Source organism: Lissotriton vulgaris, chromosome 8 (genome assembly GCF_964263255.1).
Source record: "Lissotriton vulgaris chromosome 8, aLisVul1.2, whole genome shotgun sequence".
NCBI lineage: Eukaryota > Metazoa > Chordata > Amphibia > Caudata > Salamandridae > Lissotriton > Lissotriton vulgaris.
The window spans coordinates 843,384,972-843,410,636 of NC_141696.1; the positions used below are offsets into that span (position 1 = coordinate 843,384,972).

Genomic DNA, 25,665 nt, shown 5'->3' on the forward strand with positions numbered 1-25,665 from the left:
AACAATTAAACCCACACACTTAGGCTATCGTTTTGATCAAGAGAAGAATGGAAATGGTTGATGATAGGATGTTTGCTCAATGCCAGACGTTCTGGTCTACAAAAATAGAAGTTCAAATTGATTTATTGCAATCAATGGCACAGCATCTGGTGCACCAAGACGATAAGCTGGCAAAACTAGAGGCCTCCCTCGAAATTCTCATACCCAAACATGATTGGTGGGAGCCCACATCAATACTCAAAAGCCCAGGAGGGAGAGAGAAATCCGAACGACCAAGAACTCCGATAAAAATCAACATCTTGCACAGAGACATGCAGCGTAGAGTGCAGACACTCTGGCAAGAGCGGGACCATATGGGGGATCCATGGTGACAGCGTCCCTAACCAAAAATATAGCAATGATAGTAGACTTTGCTCAACAGCAATTTGTGCTCAACAGCACTATCTAACTAACGACAGAAGAGGACGCTTAACATCAACTTGCGTTCAACAACGTAAACGAACCCTCATTTGAATCACAGACAAAATATCGAGTACCACAATATCGAGGTACAAAAATATTGTGACAAAAATATCGAAGTCAAAAATATCGACATCCTATCTACATCATGGTAAGTATAAAAACATCAAGAAAAAAATATCGTTAAAAATATCGTTTTTTTTAAATGTTAAAAAAATAATGTAAAATAAAGTAAATAATACATACAATAAAAGAAACATAGTTAAAAATATTTTAAATGTTTAAAAATAATAACTAATACATATATTGTTGAAATAAATTAAACATATACATATAACATATAATATATATTCTTACTTAATAATAATCGTAAATAACTATTTTAGTAACTTATAAATTGTTAAAAACATTTTATAAATTATAAATACATATAAACACATACAAAAACAATATAAATAAAAATATAAAAAACTGATATAACAAATCTAAAAAACTACAATATTTTTAATCTTTTTAAAATAAATTATACACAACATTAACTAAAATAATACAGAAAAATATTGGATAGCGGAGGGAATAAAATTACTATTCCAAGTAACTACAGAGAATGCAACAGTAGGGAAAGCGTTGATAGCGTAGGGGTAAAAATGACTATTCCGACTCCAGTGAGTGCAACAGTAGGGAAAATGTTAGATAGCATAGGGGTAAAAATCACTATTCCAACTCCACAAGGAGCAACAGTAGAAAAAGTGTTGGATGGCGTAGGGGTAAAAATTACTATTCCCACTCCAGTGAGTGGAGCAGTAGGTAAAGTGTTGGATAGTGTAGGGGTAAAAAATACTATTCCCACTCCAGAGAGTGCAACAGTAGGGAAAGTGTTGGATAGTGAAAGGGTTACAATTACTATTCCCACTCCAGTGAGTGCAACAGTAGGGAAAGTGTTGGATACCATAGGAGTAAAAATGACTATTCCCACTCCAGAGAGTGCAACAGTAGGGAAAGTGTTGGATAGCATGGGGGTAAAAGTTACTATTCCCACTCCAGTGAGTGCAACAGTAGGGAAAGTGTTGGATAGAGTAGGGGTAAAAATTACTATTCCCACTCCAGTGAGTGCAACAGTAGGGAAAGTGTTGGATAGCGTAGGGGTAAAAATGACTACTACAACTCCAAAGAGTGCAACAGTAGGGAAAGTGTTGGATAGCGTAGGGGTAAAAATTACTAATCCCATTCCAGTGAGTGCAACAGTAGGGAAAGTGTTTCATAGCGTAGAGGTAAAAATTACTATTCCCACTCCAGAGAGTGCAACGTAGGGGATGTGTTGGTTAGCGAAAGGGTTAACATTACTATTCTCACTCCAGTGAGTGCAAAAGTCGGGACAATTTTGGGTAGCATAGGGGTAACAATTACTATTCCCACTCCAGTGAGTGCAACAGTAGGGAAAGTGTTGGATAGAGTAGGGGTAAACATTACTATTCCCACTCCAGTGAGTGCAGCAGTAGGGAAAGTATTGGATAGCATAGGGATAAAAATTACTATTCTAACTCCAGAGAGTGCAACAGTAGGGAAAGTGTTGGATAGCATGGGGGTAAAAATTACTATTCCCACTCCAGTGAGTGCAACAGTAGGGAAAGTGTTGGATAGAATAGGGGTAAAAATTACTATTCCCGTTCAAGTGAGTGCAACAGGAGGGAAAGTTTTGGATAGCGTAGGGGTAAAAATTACTACTCCAACTCCAAAGAGTGCAACAGTAGGGAAAGTGTTGGATAGCGTAGGGGTAAAAATTGCTAATCCCATTCCAGTGAGTGTAACAGTAGGGAAAGTGTTTGATAGCGTAGAGGTAAAAATTACTATACCCACTCCAGAGAGTGGAACCGTAGGGGATGTGTTGGTTAGCGAAAGGGTTAACATTACTATTCTCACTCCAGTGAGTGCAACAGTAGGGACAATTTTGGGTAGCATAGGGGTAAAAATTACTATTCCCACTCCAAATATAGCAACAGTAGGGAAAGTGTTGGATAGAGCAGGGGTTATATTTGCTATTCCAACTCCAGAGAGTGCAACAGTATGGAAAGTGTTGGCTAACTTAGAGGTTCAAAATAACATATTTAATAATGAATTAATTTCTGTAATTAAATAATGAATAAATAATAAATTAACAATAAATTATTTATAAATACCAATAAAATAAAAATCACAATTAGTTTAATAACATTAAATTACTTCCCACCTTATTCCCCAATAAGCCCCCAACCCACTCCACATAAATAAACACAATGAATATAATTATCAATTTTTAAATTAATAAGAAATAATTACCAATTCATATTTATTTAACAATAAATTAACAATGCTAATAATTATTCATTAATAATTACTTAATTATAATGAATTACTTCACACTCTATTCCCCTATAAAAACACAACCCACTCCTAAACTAAATTAACACAATTAATATATTTATCAATTAATCAAATAATATAAATTATTTGCCAATTAACAATTAATAACCAATAAATTAATTTTAAATACCACAAAAAACGAATAGTTAATGTATTATAATTAATTTCTTTCCCCCTCTATTGCCCTATAAACCCACAGCCCACTACAATAAAAAAGTACACAATTATTATAATTATCAACTTATTAATTAATAAAAATGTATTAATAATTAATTAACAAATTAATTATCAATCACAATAAATAAAAATTAATCGTTACTTAATTACAATGAAATTACTTCCACCCTATTCCCCTATAAACCCACAACCCACTACGGAACTAATAAGGAAAATTTAGTTACGTGTAATTAATCATTTCTAAAAATTATGATTTAATGTACTATAATTAAATTACTTCCCACCCTATTTCCCTATAAACCCACAACCTGCTACGGTACGAAAACACCAAATGTATTTTTTTTAAAATTACTTAACTTCTAAACATTTAATACATATATTTAAAAAAAATAAAAAATATAACAAAACATGTGCAACATATACATATAAAATACATACTAAAATACATAACACTAACATAAACATTGATATTAGTAACATCGATATTTTTGCTATTGATATTACTAACATCGATATTAAAAAAACGATATTTCTTACCTTCAGGTCGATATTCTGGTCACCGATATTCTTGATGGCGATATTCTGTCCCTACGATATTTAAAACTCGTTATTTATGTAGGTCAAAATAAAAAACTCTATATTATGTCTGTGCACCCCCTCATTTCATGGAATATCGCATGGTTAATCAACATCTTACTACCCCAAAGGGGGATATTTTGTGCTTTCAGGTGACCTGGGCTAAGTCAACCACCCTAATTGGCGGCTTCTATGAATATCACATACCAGCGACCAAAAAGACAATCTTTGGACGCCCGTCAGGAGGTCTATCCTTTTTTCGGAACCACGCTAGTAAAATTAAAACCACAGCTATAAAAGTAGAAACACCTGACTAACAAGCCATGGCAATTGAAGGGCTGCGAAAGCGGCAATAGCCCCATCATCTGTTACTAATTAATTGCTGTATTAATCCAACAAAATACGAACTGCAACTGGCCATGGAATCCTTTATTAGTATCCTGGAAGACCTGCTCATCAAATTTGAGCATCATTTTGTAATAATTGCCAGCGAGTTTAATACGAGAGGTCTGGATCGTATCCCAGTTGCACCCAGGCAGCAACAGAGATAAGTTGCGACCGCTGATCGCCCTTCTTAAAAAATGTAAGCTACAATCCACTTATGGAATACAAAAAATCATCTGACCCTCATGGATTCCTAAGCCGACCTTTAGTAATATATCCACCATAGATACAATTTTAATCAATTAAGGGCATTCACATAAGCTAAGCGACTTTATTGTAGATAACAGAGGGGAAAGCAACCACAGGCCACTTCGTGCCACCTTTAATCTGGCCTTGGAACCAGCAGAAGTCCTAGAAACAATTGGTGCATCTTTGGGCAAGGAACGATATAAAGTCCTTAGAAGATTAAAATGGTCCGTCAACCTCAGTAATAGACTGCTGGTGTACGTATCCGCAAAGAAGGAGGTAGCTCAGACATGGCAGACAACAAACATCATAAGTCATTAGTAAATGCTGACTGCAGATTCACAGAAGAACTTGGGAAATGACCACCAAATAAAAAAAAGCCCCAATTCGAAACAACCGTCCGTGGAATTAAGACCATCAATATACCTGAAACAATGTAAACGTGCTCTAAAAAACGCAATTAAGGCAAAAAAGAAAGGAGTCCACTTGTTACAGAAGACTCCTTTCTTGGCCCTGCGAACCACATACAAGAAGAAAGTGTGTGAGCTGAAAAGACAGTGCACGGAAAAGAACTGGCTCAAAATGTTCCCCTTAATTAAAAAAAAAATAACACTAAGCTATGGAGCTACATCAACAGCCTAATCTCCCGAAGCCCACTCAAAGAAAATAGCATTGCTGGTAATGTGTGGAAACTGTATGTGAAGGGTCTGTACATGGGGAATCATACATGGTAGGCCCTCTCACCTTAGAGTGGTCACAGGCTGCAGCCAAAGCCAACAAACCTCATAGTTCGCAGGAAGAAACCAAACTAACCAGGCAGTCTGACGGTTACTCAGAGGAGGAGACCGCCAGGTACATCAAGGCAATAAGAACCGACGGGGCACCTGGACCAAACCGCATTCCTGCCCAAGTTTTTAAGTCTGCACTAACTTTTTTCACACCCATTCTCACTCCGCTAAACATCCGCTCATATGTCACAGCAATAATACCACAACCCTGGAAAGGTTCAATCCTGTTTCCAATACACAAGAAAGGATACCATTCCACTTGAACCCTGCCAACTACAGGCTAATAGTCCTACTCGATATTGAGGCAGTCTACTACGAAGGAACCTAGAGGACTGGGTGGACAAGAACGGCATTCTACCACCCTATCAAACTGGCTTTAAGTCTAACAGCTCCACTATGGATAACATCTTGGCGCTGTCTTACCTTTCTAAGCAATCGGTAAAGAGAAACAATCTGCCCTTGTTTTGATGTTTTATAGACTTCTCTTCAGCCTTCGACAGGGTCAACTGAGGAAGACCATGGGCAAAACTTGAATCCTGGGGGATCCAGGCAACCCTTTTAAAAGTGATTAAAGCCCTTTATGAAGGGACATGGGTCCGGGTCAAACTAAGCCCAACAACTGCAACCTTGAGAATCGAAACTAACACCGGGCTAAAGCAGGGCTGTGTTTTGGCCCCACTATTATTCAAACTGTATACGGCAGACCTAGGCCAAGTTCTGAAAGACACCAGCCTAGTACCTCCGCGATTGAGTAAGATGACCCTCGCTACCCTACAGTATGTTGACGATACATTGATCATGGACCATACTAGGGTGGGGCTCCAAAGAGCCTTAAAAAGTCTAGCAGCGTATAATAAGGAAAATAGCCTGCAAATTAACGAGAACAAGACAAAGATATTAACCTTTGGCAAACATTCCCTCAAAAAGCAAGCATCCTGGTTGCTGGGCGACCACCGAATTAGGACAGCTACATCCTACACCTATTTAGGGGTATGGTTAACAGAGAGGGCAACAGCAGCTAAACACATAAAGGAGCTAACCTTAACAAAAGAATCACCTTCCGCCTCCTCACCCACGCACACAAAGCCCTACACGACCAAGGCCCGAGCTACCTCAACAACCGAATCAACTTCTACGCTCCCAAACGCCACCTCCGATCAGCCAACCACGCCCTCGCCGCCGTCCCCCGCATCCGAAAAGCGACAACAGGAGGAAGGTCCTTCTCCTACCTGGCCGCCAAGACCTGGAACTCCCTCCCGACCGACCTGCGCCTGACCCAAGATCACCTCTCCTTCAGGAAGAAGCTGCAGACCTGGCTGTTCGAGCAGTAACGGCACCCCCCTCCCCCCAGCGCCTTGAGACCCTACGGGTAAGTAGTGCGCTCTAGAAATGTCTTTGATTGATTGATTGATTAAAAATTAATAGAATTACTCAGACATTGAAGTTATCGCCTAGCACGCCCATCTGCAGAGCCCATACTGACAGTACTTAGGGCAAAATTAATTCCAGCAATCACCTACGGTTACCTAGCCTTCCCAGGTGCTCCAGAGAAATTACCGCAGCCCAGATAAAAGCGCATAAGATCGAGCTACAGGTGCCCAAAAACAAGCAAGGAACACCAGGTTAAGGCTGGAAACAGGACTAAACAGACCGGATTTGACACTACAGGGGGTCCTAATAAAATATTATATCAGAGTGCTTAAAGCCCCTGAAACTACTCTTAAACACTTTTTAAAAACAATGTTCACTGCAGCGGGATCCCCATGGCACTCTAAGCTGGACCAGGCAATAGACCTACTGAACATAGTGACAGAGAGCTTGCCCCTACATGAAATTCCACACATTGCCTGGGCTAATGCACTGAAGCGCCAAGTCAAGACCATCTCGTTTGAACTGGATTGCTCCTCACTCCGGCACAACTCCCTTATACTGGCACTTGATCATTTGTATATCTTTGGGAAAGCTCAACCTTATATGTGAGACCCACTCTCAGCTCAAGCTAGAAGGAAAATCCTGTTTTTGCACCTTACTGCCCTTAAGATCCCGGAGTTCAACCCAACATGGGTGAGAAAAGACAACACTGTCTCCTGTCGTTATGCAATTACGCTCGCTTTTTGATCGGTCATGCCTGAGACCGAATCGAAATTCATTATCACTGCGTGCTGAGATCCGGGGACAGAAAATAGTGAGAACAACAAAGGAAGGGAACTCGCACAGCTGGTTCCTCGGGACTCCGCGAAGTTTGATTAACATCACACGGATAGTAATCCCCTGACGAAGGGCGTGGCCCGAAATGCATCGGGATGTGTGATCATTTGTTTAAAACTTTTCCAATGATGGAGATATGCTGTTGAATATTCTTCTTTCATTGAATCATCAAACAGCAACTTTAACATCAACACAATAAATATTGAATGCTGAAATGAACAGTTTAGTGCTTTTTGCCATTAACCTTTGGCTTACCTATTTTGTTATGGAATAAGACCAGTTGGTCTCCTTCGTTGTGCTCAGAGGCGCTCTCTCTCAATAGAGGGAGCATCGCATTAGTCATGCAATTACCACAGAGAATCCTGGTTTCATCTTTTATGCAGCTGCCCCATGGTGGCCAGCGATCACTATCGCTTGTTACGCCCGGTCCTAAGGGACAAGGGCCTCAGAACTTGCAGGGATGCTTCGGATTGGTGCTTTTCAGAGACTGCCACCTGCTTACTTGCCAGAGTAGGCAAGTTTATTCATCAAAAATCAAAATCACACCTGACCTCCAGCAACATGTAGCAGAGTCCAGAGCCATAACTATTCAGCAACTAAACCAGCCGGCGTTCTAGCTCTGACGGACTCATCCAGTTTGGGGGCTTTCTCTCACGGACAATCAGAATATAAAGATAGAAGAGCCCAGTAGGGAGCAATGTAAGAAGTTCTACCAATGACAACCTACATAATGTAGGCAATGACCTTGACAGATTTTATAAAATTATTGAACCTAATAGGACTAAGTAAAAATTGGCATGAATGAGTGGATCTTGCATTTGATCTCATTTTAATTTACAGCCTCAAAAGGACACTAAGTATCAAACAGAGTACATGCAGGCATGGTGCATCTGTATTTTAAATGTCGGGAAGCTCTATGGGTAAGGGTGGAGGGGTAGGGCTGTTGCGTGTGTGTTTTATACTGTAAAGATTTTAAGTAATTGTACAGTTAATAAAGAACTATCAGAACTGGTGCTTTCTGTCACAGAAAAGTACATTCATTGTGATTCATTTCACCCAAACTTTGACTTGTACAGGTAATTCTTTGCAATAGAACATGGCAGGAATCATGTATGACACATCACCATATATTCCCCTGCATCTTTAGTTGTAGAAATGGCCAGGGTTCTTTGGGTGCTAGCCTATCCCAGGCCAAAATACTGCGGCCACCCCTATGGAAAATAAGAATAAAACTGCGCTATTCAGGGACAGATTTGAAATTTGCAAGTTATTCTCAACACGAAACATGCTTGGATCGATGCACGAACATCACCCTGGTTTTCACTGTGTCTCTAATTTTAAAAATGTTTAGGGTTGGTAAGGTTCTCTGAGGGTCTTCGGGAACCAGACCCAAATACTGCAACCATCCTGCTTGGAAAAGAAGAAGGGATGCTTTTTAGGCATGGCTTTGATGTTTGCAAGGCATTTTGTCTCATAAAACGTGCCTTGGTCCAGACAAGCACACCACCACCCTACATTTGTTGCGGCCTCTAGCTTTTAGAAATGTCCTTAGTTGTGGATTTCCCTGGGGGTGGTCGACCCTGAGGCCAAATACTGCAGTCATCCCGAATGTAAGCTCTCCTCATTAGAAACATCCCCTGGTGTCTTATTGGGTGGACCCATGCTTACAACCAATGAAACCTTTCACATATTTCATATTCCCACACTGAAAAGACCCAGTAGACACACGTGGGCCACACCTTCGCAGGGATATATTCCTGAGTGAGGAAAACTGGTAGGAATTACAATGTTGTGGAAAGTAAGAGCTGTTAAGTTGACAAACTTCATGTTCAATGATTTATCCCAGCCAGCCAATCAGGATGAGGGAAGTCTGCCTCACAGCGGCAGAAGCCTTATGATGTGTATATGTTGAGAATATATGGTAGTGGTAGCTGGCGATATGGTCAGGGATAATACCTGCAACCCAAAAAAAGGTTCTGTAACCCATCATTTCACTTTAAGTTGGTTTTGAAATTTTTTAGGCTGTACTATAAAAAATGTATTGACTGCGACCACCAGAGTCTTACTGAAAACCCACATATCTGATATCCGCATACTCAGGAGAGCAAAAAGAACACAGATGTGTGTCAAACCTTAACAGGTAAATGTTCCTGTGTGAGGAAAACTCTAGAAAATTAGCATAGTTTAGGGACACATTGGTGAAATGGTGAAATAAATCATTTTTAATTCGTTCTCTCTGAAAGTCTATCACAGAGAGGAATCCTGGCTTGCGCCAGTAGATAGCTTAGTTTGTAAAGAATTAGAAGTACAGTTTTTATACTATCCCACAGACTCCTGGGTTTGATACCTGGCATAAAATGAACAATGCATTTGGCCATAATTTTTATTTTTTATTTTATTTTTTTATTTAATGCGATTTTATATAGCGTGGACTTTACCCGAAGGTGTCTGAGAGCTTTACTTAAGAACCAGTTGCAAAACATAAGGACCTAGGATTACATGCGTTACATAAAAGATGCAAATAGAAAAAATTGCAAATATACAAGATGTAAAGTCACACAAGGAAGAGATACAAACAGAAAGAAAAATTGCAAATGTACAAGTAGTAAAGTCACTCAAGGAAGAGATACAAATGGATATACTCTAAGAGTCACATAGGAATGGTAGAGAGTACAAAGGTCTACTGCATATACTAGTGATTAGAGTTATCTCTATATACATAGGGAAGGGCTACGAATGGATATACTGTAAGAGTCACATAGGAATGGTAGAGAGTACAAAGGTCTACTGCATATACTAGTGGTTAGAGTTATCTCTATATACATAGGGAAGGGATACAAATGGATATACTCTAAGAGTCACATAGGAATGGTAGAGAGTATAACTTGTTCTGCATATACTAGTGATTAGAGTTATCTCTATATACAAAGGGATGGACTACGAATGGATATACTGTAAGAGTCACATAGGAATGGTAGAGAGTACAAAGGTCTACTGCATAAACTAGTGGTTAGAGTTATCTCTATATACATAGGGAAGGGATACGAATGGATATACTCTAAGAGTCACATAGGAATGGTAGAGAGTACAAAGGTCTACTGCATATACTAGTGGTTAGAGTTATCTCTATATACATAGGGAAGGGATACGAATGGATATACTCTAAGAGTCACATAGGAATGGTAGAGAGTACAAAGGTCTACTGCATATACTAGTGGTTAGAGTTATCTCTATATACATAGGGAAGGGATACACATGGATATACTCTAAGAGCCACATAGGAATGGTAGAGAGTACAAAGGTCTACTGCATATACTAGTGATTAGAGTTATCTCTATATACATAGGGAAGGACTACGAATGGATATACTGTAAGAGTCACATAGGAATGGTAGAGAGTACAAAGGTCTATTGCATAAACTAGTGGTTAGAGTTATCTCTATATACATAGGGAAGGGATACGAATGGATATACTCTAAGAGTCACATAGGAATGGTAGAGAGTACAACTTGTTCTGCATATACTAGTGATTAGAGTTATCTCTATATACAAAGGGATGGACTACGAATGGATATACTGTAAGAGTCACATAGGAATGGCAGAGAGTACAAAGGTCTACTGCATATACTAGTGGTTAGAGTTATCTCTATATACATAGGGAAGGGATACACATGGATATACTCTAAGAGCCACATAGGAATGGTAGAGAGTACAAAGGTCTACTGCATATACTAGTGGTTAGAGTTATCTCTATATACATAGGGAAGGGATACGAATGGATATACTCTAAGAGTCACATAGGAATGGTAGAGAGTACAAAGGTCTACTGTACATACTAATGATTAGAGTGATTTCTATTCTAAGGAGGATAAGGGCAACATTTCAGTGGGTAACAATTCTCTCTATTGTTAATTATATCTTCAGGGTGCAATTACATTAATTCGGAGGGCCCTGAATGATGAGAAGATTTTTTTTTATTGGTGCTCAATATGACCAAAGCAAGTACATGTGTTTGATCACATCACCCTCATCCTTTTGGAACTCCCCCTTGACAGCCCACACCATCTTCAAAACCGGCTGCATCATTTATAAAGTCATCATGACCACAGCTGGGACACCCTCAGACTGGAGGAATGGGCGTGTATAAAAGAATAAAACAAGGTAGCAGGCCTTTTCCACCTATGCACCCGTGATCTGGAAAAAAACATCCCCATATCCATCAGGACCAACCCAACCAGGCTCCAGTTTAGAAAAGAGTCGAAGACGCACATCTTCAAAGAACACTACGTCACGGTTCAGCAACAGTACACTTTTAAACACAGAGCCCAGCTACATCGCCTAGCACTCATTGACGGAATGCTTTTGTTTAGCCATGCTGCGTTTTTGCTAGGTTTGCACTATACAAATATCACATACCTACATACATACATCCTAACCGTTTTTTCTTTTAATCTGTGTAATATGGGTGCACCAGCACTTTGGCAGTGAAAAGGTTAAGAAGTCCAATATAAGTTGTGTTTTTTATGTTAAATTGTTACTGGATCATTGGTCACGTTCCTGGGGAGCATGGGGTGATGGAGTGTGAAGCAGTAGCGGCTTGACTCGCGGGTGGGGGGTGGTTGTGGGGGTGTGGGGTCGCGCTGGGAGGGGGTCAATAATTTTTTTTAAATCATTTAAACTTACCTTTCCGCTGCGCCGGGTCCTGCGTCTTTACTGCTCCTGCTTTCCTGCCTCCGACAGGAACAGGAAGCAGGCAGCCTCCCTCCCCTCCCCAAAGCCAATCCCAACGCAGCCTACATGGAGAAGTGCAGAGTGCGCATGACTGGTTTGAGTGGCTTCAAAGGGCCGACTAAACAGTCTTTGCACACACAGGAGTGGCCACACCGCTCCTGCCCAGCCCGGGCAGCTCCGCCCACCCTCCCGCCCGCAATGTGCAAAGAAACATAAAATGGTAATAACCAAAAGTTATTACCATTTTATGTTTTGTCGCAAGAAAGCAGGGGCCACTGCTCCTCCGCCCTAGTGGAGGAGCCGTCCCTGGTGTGAAGGTGTTACGCAGATATACTCAAGAGCAGCAGCGGATGTGAAACTATGTATGAGAAGGGCTATATGAGAGAAACAATAGTTTGTGGGGGGACAAAGGGCTGAGAACTGGTAGGAGAGTTAAGCAGGGGACCTGAAAGGCCTAAAAGGGGAGGGTGGTAGGTACAAATTGTGGATCTTAGTGAGAAGAATATGGGTAATAGATGTATTATTTAGGTCATGCTAGCCTGTAGGTGATAAAACCAGGAGAGTACTATGAAACAATGACCTATCACATTAAAGCAGCCTTCTCCACCCTGCTCCAGAGTCTTTCTTGATTGCGCCTTGTGACAGTTCTTTTTGCCTGATAGGCCATTCCTCACTGGAAGCCAAATACAGAATTATGGGCTACTTTGTACAGATAACTTAACTGTGGGGACTGCCACTGACTCTACAACAGTAGGTTCAAAGAACTACAGAAGCCAACATGGATGTCATTTAGAGGTCTCCAGTGGTTGCTGCTTAGATCCCTGACTTGCCTTTGTGAGCACCAATACTGGTTTTGCCACACCTTGCAAGCGTAGCCACATATGTTTGTAATACAGTGGCGTAGGTAGACCGTGTGCTGCCCGTGGAGGTACCTGCATATGCCGCCCGGGCGACCGCATGAAGAGTGGGGGTGGGAGGGTGGGGTGCTGGCGATTCCTGCGATGTCTGCAGGTAAAAGTGGGGGAAGGCCGCCACCCCCAAAACTCATGCTGCCCGAGCAGACCTCCCCCACCGCTGACCCACCTTGCAACACCACTGTTGTAATAACAATTTTAAATCTAAGAAAATAACACTCATATTCAATGTAAAAGGACAGTATGGGTGCACCCCATCAAACAGGTGTACTTGGAAGAAGTTTAGAACCCGTTCGTAGTTTTCATTCATGTAATTCTGTCTTTTAATTACTCTAACCTGAGGCATAGTTTAAACACACAAGGATAACTCAAATATTTTTTTAGAAAGAAAAAAAGCATAGAAAAAGTAAAATATTGTGTTACACTCCTTGGCACTGACATGGCCTTCATTTTAGGTGGAGGTGCCTATGTGATCAGGCAAACTGCTCCCACTCCCAGGGCAAGCCAGCCACATATGAAGTGGGGTGACCCCTCCGTCCTGTACGCTGCAGTGCACAGAAGCAAATTGTCACTGACTGTTGAACAGACCAATGGATGAAAAGAGCTGACCCAAAGCACCTCTATGTATCTATATAGGCATCTTTTTATTTATGATCTTTTTCATGACATGAGGCTTGAGAAACAGCTAAAGCTGGCTCTAGGCCACACTGAATGATTTGTTGAAAAAAAAGAGTCACCTCTGTGTCTTGTAAGAGTTAAAGGGCCAGATGTAGGAGCCCTAATACCGGTCGGAAACGGCCGATTTCGGACGTTTCCAACCGGTAATAGGATTTTCAGATGTAGGGGGCTGAAAATTACAGAATCGGTATATTTACCGATTCGGTAAAATTGCTGATTCGGTAAAATTACCGATTCGGTAAATTACTGAATCGGTAAATATACCGATTCTGTAATTACAAATGTAGGTGGCACAGTTTACAGTGCCACAGGCCCTTAAGAGTCGGTATTTTACCACACAATCCTATTGTGTGGTAAAATACCGAATTCAGGTGTGCATGCACATCTGTGCATGCACACCTGTCCAATGTGACACACAGACATGACCTTAGGGCATGTATGTGTGCCACATTGCACACAAGCCTGTATTTGGGGTGCTAGAGGGTGTCAAAGTGACACCCACTGCACCCTTGCTGGAATCGGTATTTATCGAATCGGTAAATACCGATTCGGTAATGCCCATTGATTCCTATGGGCATTGTAGCCCATAGGAATCAATGGACATTACCGAATCGTTATTTACAGAATCGGTAAATACCGAATCTTAACGATTCAGTATTTACCGATTCTGTAATACCTACATCCCCCCCCCCCCTCTATTTTACCACTTCTTAAATACCGAATCAGTAAAATTCGGTATTTAAGAAGTGGTAAAATAAAATTACCTACATCTAGGCCAAAGTTCCTTAACAGTAATCATAAATCAAAATGTGTTACTAATGATAAGGGTAAATCAAGTCAATAAAATACTTCATATTCAACCTATGCTTTATATTGATTAATAAAAAATGTCCACAATAAGAAGGGGGGAGAGGTTGATACCTCCCTACTCCAGCCTCCCCGTTGAAATCACTGAATATCACACCGAGGAGTAAGGAAAGGAGGAAGTGTGCAAAAATGTGTATACATACAGCGGAGTGGCGCGTGCGCAAACTGGAAAAACTGCCCTCACTCTCAAAGTTGTGACAAGCGTCATCATAGGGCGTGCTACAGACACCCCCTCGCAGACCAACGCAAATCGTGTTCGAGTTTCATAGATAAATTCTCTAGTACTGGAGAGGTGTGGGTAGTCTACTACGTGGCGAGGATCTGGATGTTTTCCGTGTAAAATACCCACCTTGATGTAAGTGTGACTACAGGGGGTCACCCCCACACCTCCCCAGTTCTAGAGAATTTATCTATGAAACTCGAACACGATTTGTGTGCTGTTCAAGGTATCTCTGCATCACCCGGAGCACTCTCTAGAGATACCGGAGGTAGGATCAGAGGGGACCTCCCTTTTTGGGTCGGAAGGGTCCTGATGAATGCCCAGTGACCCCTTCTGTATGGGCACACCTTCCACTGCAGAAACATGTTGACACTTTGGCATTAAAGGAGGGGTGAAGGAATCTTAATTTTCTCCTTTCACCTCCATCCTTCACATTTTTCAATCTAGCCAGATGGCCCTGGAATAAATGTGGAAGTGGATACACATCTCAGCTAGTTTTAACCTCACTATCTGCACTTTTACTATGGTGATCCCAAAATATCTCATTGTTTGTATTGTCTTCCCCTCCCTGTTGCTCCGCCTCAGGCGTTGGTCTGCGCAGGGGTGTCTGTAGCACACCCTATGATGAAGCATGTTACAACTTTGTGAGTGAGGGAAGTTTTTCCATTTTGCGCATGCGCCGCTACTTCCTATTTATGCATATTTTTGTACACTTTCTCCTTTCCCTACTGCTCTGTGTGATTTTATATGGATTAATACCAGTGTGCATGGCCAATACTGTTTTTATGTCTATATTTGTGAATCTCCCTTGAATTTATCAACACGTTTTCTCTTTGAGTTATAACTTATACACAAGTCTTCGGTGACATCAATTATTGTTATGTCATTGGGATCAAGGTCGTGAGGCACCACTTACTCTGATTGGGGGTCTAAGTTTAAACGTCACATCCTGTGATGTCATTGAGGTCGAAGGATAGAAGATAAACTTTCGCTACCCCTGACAATTTAGTGAATCGAACTGATGTCCATGGAAACGTGATGAGTGGATATAAATGTACGCTAGAAGCCGGCCCCTGTCAATCAGGTTATTCACATAGCAAAGCAGAGCACTGGGTTTGACTGACAACTTAGCACACTGGGTTCATGCACCTGCTTCAGACATATCTTAGCAGAGTCATGTCACGGATTAGAGGCGGGCCACTTCAGCCTTCCTTTCTTCCGACTTTGCTAAAGTGGTTCCGTGAGTACCAGTGACTGAGGCGATAGAAACACGTCACTTACAGCGGTGGGAAGCCGCAAGTCCAGGGCGGCGGGCGCTATTTAATGAAGACTGCTCAGTGACGTATTTTTCTTATTACTAACAAGGGAGCCGCTAAAGAGCGATACTTACTGCACAAGAGCGTGTTTGCTGAGCAGAGGCGCCATCCTGAGAGCCGCGGGGGTAGTGGTGTCCCGGGTGCTACCCATGCTGCAAGCTGCCACCTGACTCTTGGATGTCAGGGTTCAGGGACGGCGCTGCCCGTCTCGAGAGTCTAGTCGCACCAACCTGGGGAAAGTATGCAGGGACACTATGAGAGGACAGTGGAAGAAAGGGGGGGCATCAACACGCGCTCTATCAGGGGTAGTAGAACCATAATACGTCAGACATCAACACGCACTCTACCAGGGGTAGTAGAACCATAATACGTCAGACTTCAACACGCACTCTACCAGGGGTAGTAGAACCCTAATACGTCAGACATCAACACGCACTCTACCAGGGGTAGTAGAACCATAATACGTCAGACATCAACACGCACTCTACCAGGGGTAGTAGAACCCTAATACGTCAGACATCAACACGCACTCTACCAGGGGTAGTAGAACCCTAATACGTCAGACATCAACACGCACTCTACCAGGGGTAGTAGAACCATAATACGTCAGACATCAACACGCACTCTACCAGGGGTAGTAGAACCCTAATACGTCAGACATCAACACGCACTCTACCAGGGGTAGTAGAACCCTAATACGTCAGACATCAACACGCACTCTACCAGGGGTAGTAGAACCCTAATACGTCAGACATCAACACGCACTCTACAAGGGGTAGTAGAACCATAATACGTCAGACTTTGGCTTGGAATTATGGGGAAAATAGGGCAGAGTACCTGTCCGAAGTTTTTTTAAACAGTATGTACCTTCTGGATTTTGTTGAACGCCTAGTCTGGGGTAATAAGCGCTATGTAAATACAATTTTAACAGCATGGTAACCATCAACATGTGGAGCAGCGTGCTCCCCTTTCACTGAAAGCGTCCTAACGCCTAGTTAGCGGTACGAAGCGCTACATATAATTGCATTTTTAGTACAATACCGTTTCGCCTATTGTCGCATCCCTTCTGTTTTACATTTCAGAAGACGAGGCTCGTGATTAAAACGACCACATTTACCACAGAATGCTTTTCATTGCCTAGTCTGGAGAGGCGGAAAGGAATTATCCCGACCTCGGCTGAAACGTGATTGCACTGAGGGGGAGGCTTGCAGATAAGGGCAGTCACACCTACGTACACCACAGATATGCACAGAAGGCCGGTGTCCAGCTGTTTACTGAGATGCAGGCAGGTAGGCGCATTCGTGAAAAAGAGTTCCCTTTAAATTGCGCTTTCTGCACCAGAAAACGGATATACTTTAACTTCGAGCTGTGCTGAAATGCGGAGTATTACATAAAGGAGAAACCGTTTGCAAGTTTTCGCTTGGACGCATCATTAGAAGGGGTAACCAGTGGCCCGCTATCCCGTGCAGAGACTAACCCTGCAGCCACACTTACTTGAGTGATCAGACCTGGTTCCGGCACATGTCCTCCGGAGCGGCGCCCAGAAGCGACGCCAGCTATGGGGCAGCGCTGCGCGTAGGGTTCAAGGCGCTGCGGGTATGAGGCGACTCCTGAGCCCTCGCTCTCTTCTGCTGATGCCTCGCGCTCCGTCCACGCACAGAGCGGAGAATAAGTTTAAGTGGAGCTCCGGGCGGCTGGGCGGAGGGGGGCGGGGTGGCGGCTCGACAGGGGAGTGGGCGGGGGTGGGCAGAGGCGGGGGCGCCGCCAACAAAGCGCTCAGACTTAAGCTCGACTCTTTTACTCTGTACACGCGCTACCGGCGCACGGGAGTGAGGGAAGAGTGCAGACCCCGGCAGGGCAGAAGACCCCCGAGCAAATCACAGACACCCCCCTCCCACCCCGCAGAGTCTCCTTCTACCCCGGCACGGCCATGGGGTGGCTGCAGCTTCTGCCCCTCGCTCTCCTCCTCGTCCAGCTGCAGGGAAGCGCCGACGCAGCGGTGAGTACCAGGCGCTATCTGCGCCAGCTTTATCAAGGCGTATGTTTGCGTCACCTGCAATCTGCCATATATCATACTGAGGACTTTTTCTTATCTGAGAAAGATGATGAGCAGACGGGACATTTCTTGGGGCTAGAAATCTTTTCCCTATATGTTCGACAACACTATGCCAAGCGGAAACTAAATGGAATAGGCATCGCCCCGTTACAATGTATTGCTATGCAAAATTAACAGGTGGGGATACACTTCTGTAGAGAATATGCAATTAATGCTATTTTGGGCGTCTCGTTATCCCTAGTTTCCCAATGTCACGGGGCAGATATGACTGGAATATTAACTGTTATAGTGCGAATACCTACGCCATGGGATGTTCACGAGGGGTCTGGCACAAGGGCGTAGTGCCCTGCAGAGAGGGTTTCGTTTAATTTCCCAATCGTTTTCATTCCACGGCGCTATAGACGCAAGCACTAGATACAACGGATTCTTCCTTAAAGCTTGAGGGGCGGCCAGGTAACGCTGTCCCTGTTACGTAGTAAGCGCCCTATGGGTTCTGATACAAGCATTTAAAATGGCCCCGTGACCTCTTGTCGAATAGTAAAAGACAACTCTGAATGGGGCGCGGTGGGGCCCTCAGACTTTCAAGCATGGGTGTCACTGCACTTGCTGGACCTGCTTCCCTGGTGTGACCCACATTTTGACTTGTCTTTGCCATGTGAGCGCCGCCTGTCTCCTTTCAAGGGAATCCTCGCTGTCATGGAAGCAGCTACCACAGTTGCCTGCGTGGGTCCTGGTGCAGGCAGTGAAAATGGTCCCTGCCACTGCTAGCTCGGGAGTAATTTCCCATGATAATCTGGGATAAAAGCCCCCTTCCCCGTCAGACCGCCGGACCCGGTGGAACAGCACCTGCTAGTCCATTGCTAGCTTGTCCCTGGGTGCTAAGCTGCTAACATTTCCAGTACCTTGGCAGAGTGCACTGAGCACTCGCCCTGCAGTACTGTATTATAATTTCATTTCTATAGCGCTTCTCCCCCCAAGGCAGAGAGATTATTGAAATCTTTTTAACTCTGACTATCTCCAACCCCAGTACTCCTGGTTTGTGTGCCTTGGGTGGGTCCTGTGTGTAGCCGGTGTGTGGTACAACCCTGCAGCCCCTCTTTGGCAGAGTGGTCTCGTCCTAGCCCGCAGGGACCCGCAGTCTCCTCAGAACACTCACTGCTGGTAGCAGGCCAGCCGTGCTGTCTCCCGCACTCTGGCAGCGGGGCAGAACCTGCCCGTCATTTGAAACGAGGGAGGGACAGATCAGCAGCTGGGCAGAGCTGCGTTGTGTTTAGTACTGTGCGCTTTTTTAGGGCAGCACACGTTTGTATTTGTGGCTGCCCGAGGCCACCCGGTGGCCATCAGGAGGGCGGGCCCTTAGTCTCAGAGGGCTGCCCCTGTTCCCAATCTTAACACTTGTGTCTGTGAGTTATTTGCGGGATGTTGGGTATGTGGGGGGGGGGGGGGGGGGGGGGGGGGTCCTGTTGCCCTGATGTGACTATGATGAACAGTGCAGTTGAACCCAATCATTTCAGAGGCCCTTTGACGTACTTAGCATAGACAGTGACGTAACGAAAATTGAGCCCCTCTCCATCCTGCAAAGTACACGGAGGCCTCCCCCCCTGCAAAGTACACAGAGCCCCACCCCGCCAGAAGCTCTCAGGCCAGGGGCCGACGCCCTTGCACGGTGCCAGAGGGGCCCCCTTGGAGCTCAGGCGGGGGCTAATGTTACCCCACTGGACTCTTCCCTCATTGTTTTTTGTCAGTTGTATGTGGGAAAGAGTGCTGCCCTCACAGAGGAAGATACCTCTGTTCTTTGTGAGCAGGGGTGCCCAACAAAGTTCCACCTGGGTCCGATTCATGCCAGATTGTCAGCATATCCACATAAAAGACTTGCATATTCCACGAGTCTGGGAGTAACTGATTTACATAATGAGCGGTTATCCTGAAACCAATTGCATGGGTCTGAGCTTGCTTTGGAAAACCCCATCTTAAAAGCTAGCACCCCAAAATATGAGTTAGTATAATAATCATAATTGCATGTTCTCTTAATAAAAAGTATGGGCAGACATCCAAGCCAGCCCATGTTTCCTTCCCTGGAAGCACTCTACCCCCCCCCCCCCCCCCCAGTGTTCTAGGTAAGAAGGAGCTTGGATATTGGCAGCTGTTTTCACCTAATACCCAAATCTAGTTACTGATTGCATGGCATTCAGTGAGGTGAACTCTCACCACTGACGACTGCAGTGATCTGTAGATCACAAGTTTGATTCCTGGAAAGGGCAGCCTATGCTTTTATTTTTCTGGGATCAGTCAACTGGGTCCCATTAAATAGGCTAATAGTAGCAGCAGTTATTTACAACACTCAGTTAACAAGGGCTGTCTGAATCCCTATAAAACAACTCGCCATTATCACAGTACAATATGAAGAACATACTTGCTTCCTTTCCAACCTCTTGGTCTCAGGGATGGTCAGGTTTGAAACACAATAACGTTGGTAAAACTAGATTTTGGCTTTGGGGTAAATTCAAAAGTGCAGAGACTCGTCTTCTTCTGTATGTTTCCGAAATCAGGTGACCTTGCTTCAGCCTTACATACCCAGTTGCAGGAGCATGTCTAACCCACCCCTGAGTGTCCTGACAGGTGGGCGTGTGATATTTCTGCTGGTTTTGCAGTTGTAATATTGTTACCCCTTTTGGTTAGAGAACTGGGCTCTGCCTGGAAGTTGTTAAACCCAGAGCTTTAAGTGGAATGAGAAAACTAGGGGGGCTCTTAAAGGGGCGTGGCCAAAGTAATTATGGGCGTGGCCTAAACACACCACCTAAAAATCTGTGCTAAGCAGAGTGTGCCGCTGGACTTGTATTTTGCTGTGTCTGTCATTGCATCCAGATATATAATACAGCAAGTAACATACCTACAAGAAGTCAGGACTATTGGCTTTGTCAATGGTTGTTAGTTGCATAAGATAAATAAGCAGCAACTATGGCTTGTATATAATATGGAAAACGTTTCCAGTCCACCTCAAGCCCTGTTGACACCACCGCAATGTTGCTGCACCTGAGTTTCAAAAAGGAAGGGAAATCCAGAGAGAAAATGAATCTGTTTAAAGGATTTCCCTTCCACTACAGCTCACCTGGCATGACGTCATGCCGTAACTCCTACACTAGTGAGAAGTGAGCAGTTTGAGCAGCGCACATCGATATGCCTGCAGTCAGTGCTGTCCGCCTGTGCCAGGGCACCAAACAGAGCCCGATAGAGACACGTTTCGAGGCCTCCTTTAAAAAACTGCCGGTGCTCAGACCCGGTGAGACCCGGCCCACTTAAAGCTCTCGTTAAACCCCTTCCCACACTCTCCCTCCCGCACAGCTTCTCGATTCTGGAGGGAAACCTAGGGCTTTATGTGAAATGAAAAAATAGGGACGTTCTTTAAAAGGGCGTGGCCTAGAATGTATAACTAAGAAACCTTTCCAATGGGCTTGGCCCTTATAGTTAAGGGTGTGGCTTAAAACACATAGAAATAAAATCCTGTGCTTCCCATGGTACCACCCGACTAATACTTTGGTGCCTTTCTGTGAGATTTCATTGAAGGCATTGCACAAGCACCTAAAACAACCAAACCTATTGGCTTTGCCAATGCTTCTTACAGGTAACACATAACTACCGGACCACAATGAGTATGTTGGGAATAATTACAATTGGAAAATGTTTCAATTTTGAAAATACAAGCGAATTAAACATTTTAAGGTCTGTAGAAGGGGTGGTAGTGTATCAAACACTCCCGCTCAACCAGTCACACTGCTTTCTGCTGTTGGCTTTCTTTTACACACCTCTGCCCTTTTTCTCCCCAAGTCTTCCTGAATTCCTCCATTTGAAGATATCACACCTCATCTCCTTCCTCTTCTGCACCATGAATTCATTCTCTCATGCATGTACATACTTGCATTTTCTTCACTTCATCGTCATTACACACAATGCACCCGCTGATCTGTTAGCACTGCATTTTCTTCTACTTTCACTTTGTCATTGTGTACTTCTTCCATTGGCGGCTGGGCACAGCTGAGGGCGGTGGGGTGGTGGAGTTGGGCGGGCCAAAGTCGACAGATGATGGTTTAGTTAAAATTAAATAAAAATACACAAAACCATTTACCTTGCGCTGGCCGAATTGCCACACCACTCTTACCTGTGCCGGGCGCCACTGCTTCCTTAGAATTCCAATTCCAATTGGCGCACATGACCATCATTCTGTGTGATCTGCAGAGAGGCCAAGGATTGGATGAACACGTATTCCGAATCAGTTTGTGACCCAGTGACGGGCACTGCGAGAAACTTGCACCACCTTCAGCCTGAACTTCTGAGCTCTCAATTGTGGCCCTTTATAAACACCCACCCACAACCTGGACTTACACAGACACCTAGAAGAGAACTCAGTTCACATTAAGCACTATAGAAGATTGATAGTCTTCACGAAAAAATAAAAAAAGACAATATTTTTGAAAAAGCTAACACTTTCGGTGAGTGTGAGATTAAGTAAAACGTGTGGAATGTGACAGAAACAATTACTGCTGAATGGGATCACCTTAACAGTTTTTACAGCCATTGTGTACTCAATCTTTGTTTTCTGCCTGTAAAGTTAAGGCCATCATAATAGGGTTGGATAGGCAGGGGCGTTGCCTGGTCAATAAGTCTGGGGTGGGTGCCTTCAGATTTCCCAGCAATTATGCTGGGATATCTTGTTAAAACGCAATATATGAGAAGCAACATGAGGGGGCTTATGGGGCAGTGGAAAGAGGCGTGTGTATTGTTAGTGGCACTTAAAACACAACATTTTTTCAGGCCTACAAAACAGAGATGAACGCAAGTGTGTGTTCGTTTTTGTCAGTGTGGGCATGCAGAAATCCCAGGTGAAATCTGACAGACACTTTACCATATCCGACCGAAAGCACTTGTCCCAACTACTTACAACAGAATATTTTTTTAGGTGGGTTTACTACCCCGAAGACCCCCTCCCGCCCAAAGCTACTAGGGACCCATTTCAATGTTCATTTTTAATCACCGGTTCTGAGACCTGAAGGGACCCGGGCCTGTTAAAGCCCTGTGGATATAAAGCTATCCCCCAGGCCCCTCAAAACTCCCCTTTAAACGTAATGGTACAGCCAACTTAAACTGCTGCCAGCAGCTTGGGCTTGTATTTGCAAGCAGCAGAATATACCTGGAGCTGTGGTACAGCCCATGTGCAGGCTCGCCTGGCTTGCACACAGCTGGTGAGACTACGTCCGCAACTCAAGAGCAATTTTACTTCCTTTGCCTATGTTCTGGGATGAAAGGATAGGGAATCTCTGCCTCCGCCTCCCTTCCCCACTGCGATGCTCCAGTTTGGACCCTACCATCCTGCTACCATCGCCTTCCAAATATTCCCAACCATCCTTGGTTACACTGTAACCTGAAGACCAGTCTGAGGTACTTTTAAAATTGACTCATTGTCGGGTGGGGAGGGGAGTGGGAGGCCGGGGATACATTTTCCATATTTTATGCGATCAATCTAAATGATGCAAAAGACACACAATTGATGGACGGAATGCTTAAAAATTCAAAACATTCAACCCCAGTCAAATGTTCTGGGTTAAATCCATGATTCTTTTGCTCACCATGCCACCCCAGTGTAGACCTGGCCATATGCAAATCAGTCTTGACCCTTTGCCTCATGGGAACAGTCCAGCCCGAACTGTTAAGCCAGGTCCTCCCTGGACTGGAAACAAGCATCCTAGGACCGGTTTCGGGGTTTCACCCCTTTTCAGCCAGGATAGCTTGAATCAAGTGGCACAGTGAGTCCGGGACCCACTTCTGAGCCTTTCCGGCGCACTTAGGGCGAGGAAGCAAAAGACACACAATTGATGGATGGAATGCAGAACAAATCAAAACATTCACCCCAGTCAAAAGATCTGGGTTAAATTCATCATTCTTTTGCTTACCATGCTGCCCCAATTTAAACCTGACCACATACAAATCAGTCTTGACCCTGTGCCTCATGGGAACAGTCCAGCCCGAACTGCTAAGCAAGTAACAAGTATCCTAGGACTGGTTTCGGGGTTTCTCCCCTCTTCAGCCTGGATAGCTTGAATCCAGTGGCTCAGTGAGCCCGGGAACCATGTCTGGGCATACCCGGCGCACTTAGTTCGAGGAAGCAAAAGACACACAATTGATGGACGGAATGCCGAAGAAATTAAAAATTCATCCCCAGTCAAAAGATCTGGGTTAAATCCATCATTCTTTTGCTCACCATGCCACCCCTGTTTAGACCTGGCCACATACAAATCAGTCTTGACCCTGTGTCTCATGGGAACAGTCCAGCCTGAACTGCTAAGCAAGGTCCTCCCTGGACTGGATACAAGCATCCTAGGACTGGTTTCGGGATTTCACCCCTCTTCAGCCAGGGTAGCTTGAATCCAGTGGCACAGTGAGGCCGGGATCCATGTCTGGGCATACCCGGCGCACTTAGGGGCGAGGAAGTAAAAGACAGACAATTGATGGACGGAATGCAGAACAAAACAAAACATTCAACCCCAGTCAAAAGTTCTGGGTGAAATCCATCATTCTTTTGCTCACCATGCCACCCCTGTTTAGACCTGGCCATATGCAAATCAGTCTTGACCCTGCACCTCATGGGAACAGTCCAGCCTGAACTTCTAAGCCAGGTCTTCCCTGGACCGGAAACAAGCATCCTAAGACTGGTTTTGGGGTTTCACCCCTCTTCAGCCAGGATAGCTTGAATACAGTGGCACTGGCTGATGAGGGCTGAAAGCCCAAAACCGGTCCTAGGATGCTTGTTACCAGTCCAGGGAGGACCTGGCCTGGCAGTTCGGGCTGGACTAGTCCCACTTGGCTCAGGGTCAAGACTGATTTGCATATGGTGGGTCCAAACTGGAATGGCACGGTGAGCAAAAAAACAATGGATTTAGGCCCAGGTCTCTGTACTGGGGTGAATGTATGACATTGTTCTGCATTCTGTCCATCAAACTAAATAATGGCACATGCTGATGCAAGTTTATTTAGCTAAAAGTGCTGACTGCCCGAAAATAAGCTCCGCCTCTGAAGCAGATCATTCTTCCGCGAGCGTACACTGCACGGACATCTTTCGCATTCAGAGAGGGAGGCTGCAGTACTAATTCGGGAGCGGGCTGGGATTTGCATCTGCAATTTTCACGCATTAAGGACCATTCCTGCAGTGGGCAAGACATGTCGTAAAACTGAATGGTGCAAAGATGGTCAGTTCTCTTTCATGAAAGAGCCCCTTCTTTCTCGTTTACGAGCGTGCACAACAGAGTGGCAAATGTCAGTTTGGTTCTTTCACTGTGTGAGAGTTTTTTCCCCAGCAGGCACATTGATACTCAGGTGCACTTTACCTTCCATTGCAGCCAACTCCTCAAGGGAACAGTGCCAGCAAAGGACACATGAGAGTGCGAATCAGGCCGTCGAGAGGGTGTTTCCGGTGTTCAGATTCAGTGCACTTACAGTGCACTGCTGGCCCCTGCCTTACGCTGGGCGTGTCTTACTAAGTATGGGTGAGTTTTAAAGAGGGTGCAGCAGAAAGGAGAGGCCAGACAAGGAGTTGCAGCATCACTGTAATTCATTCTTAGAGAATGTGTTGGAGGGTATCCCCGAATGTCCAGTAG

The 25,665-nt window shown here is 44.2% G+C and overlaps 2 protein-coding genes across 3 annotated transcripts in view; one reads left to right on the plus strand and one right to left on the minus strand.

Annotated features, from left to right (window-relative positions):
* COL4A2 (collagen type IV alpha 2 chain) overlaps window positions 1–17,639 on the minus strand; it is a 656,575-nt gene extending 638,936 nt beyond the window's left edge. Inside the window, exons 1-2 of the mRNA XM_086934754.1 lie at window positions 17,458–17,639; window positions 16,038–16,193 (exon numbers count right to left, since the gene is read on the minus strand). Coding sequence (XP_086790880.1) covers window positions 16,038–16,114 — 77 coding nt within the window. The 5' untranslated portion in view covers window positions 16,115–16,193; window positions 17,458–17,639. The remainder of the gene's footprint in view (window positions 1–16,037; window positions 16,194–17,457) is intronic.
* A 114-nt stretch (window positions 17,640–17,753) lies between these two features.
* Window positions 17,754–25,665, plus strand: part of COL4A1 (collagen type IV alpha 1 chain) — a 515,832-nt gene continuing 507,920 nt past the window's right edge. Inside the window, exon 1 of one of the 2 annotated variants that reach the window (XM_086934756.1) lies at window positions 17,754–17,962. In XM_086934756.1, coding sequence (XP_086790882.1) covers window positions 17,894–17,962 — 69 coding nt within the window. In that variant the 5' untranslated portion in view covers window positions 17,754–17,893. The remainder of the gene's footprint in view (window positions 17,963–25,665) is intronic. The other variant, XM_086934755.1, reaches the window with a different exon arrangement.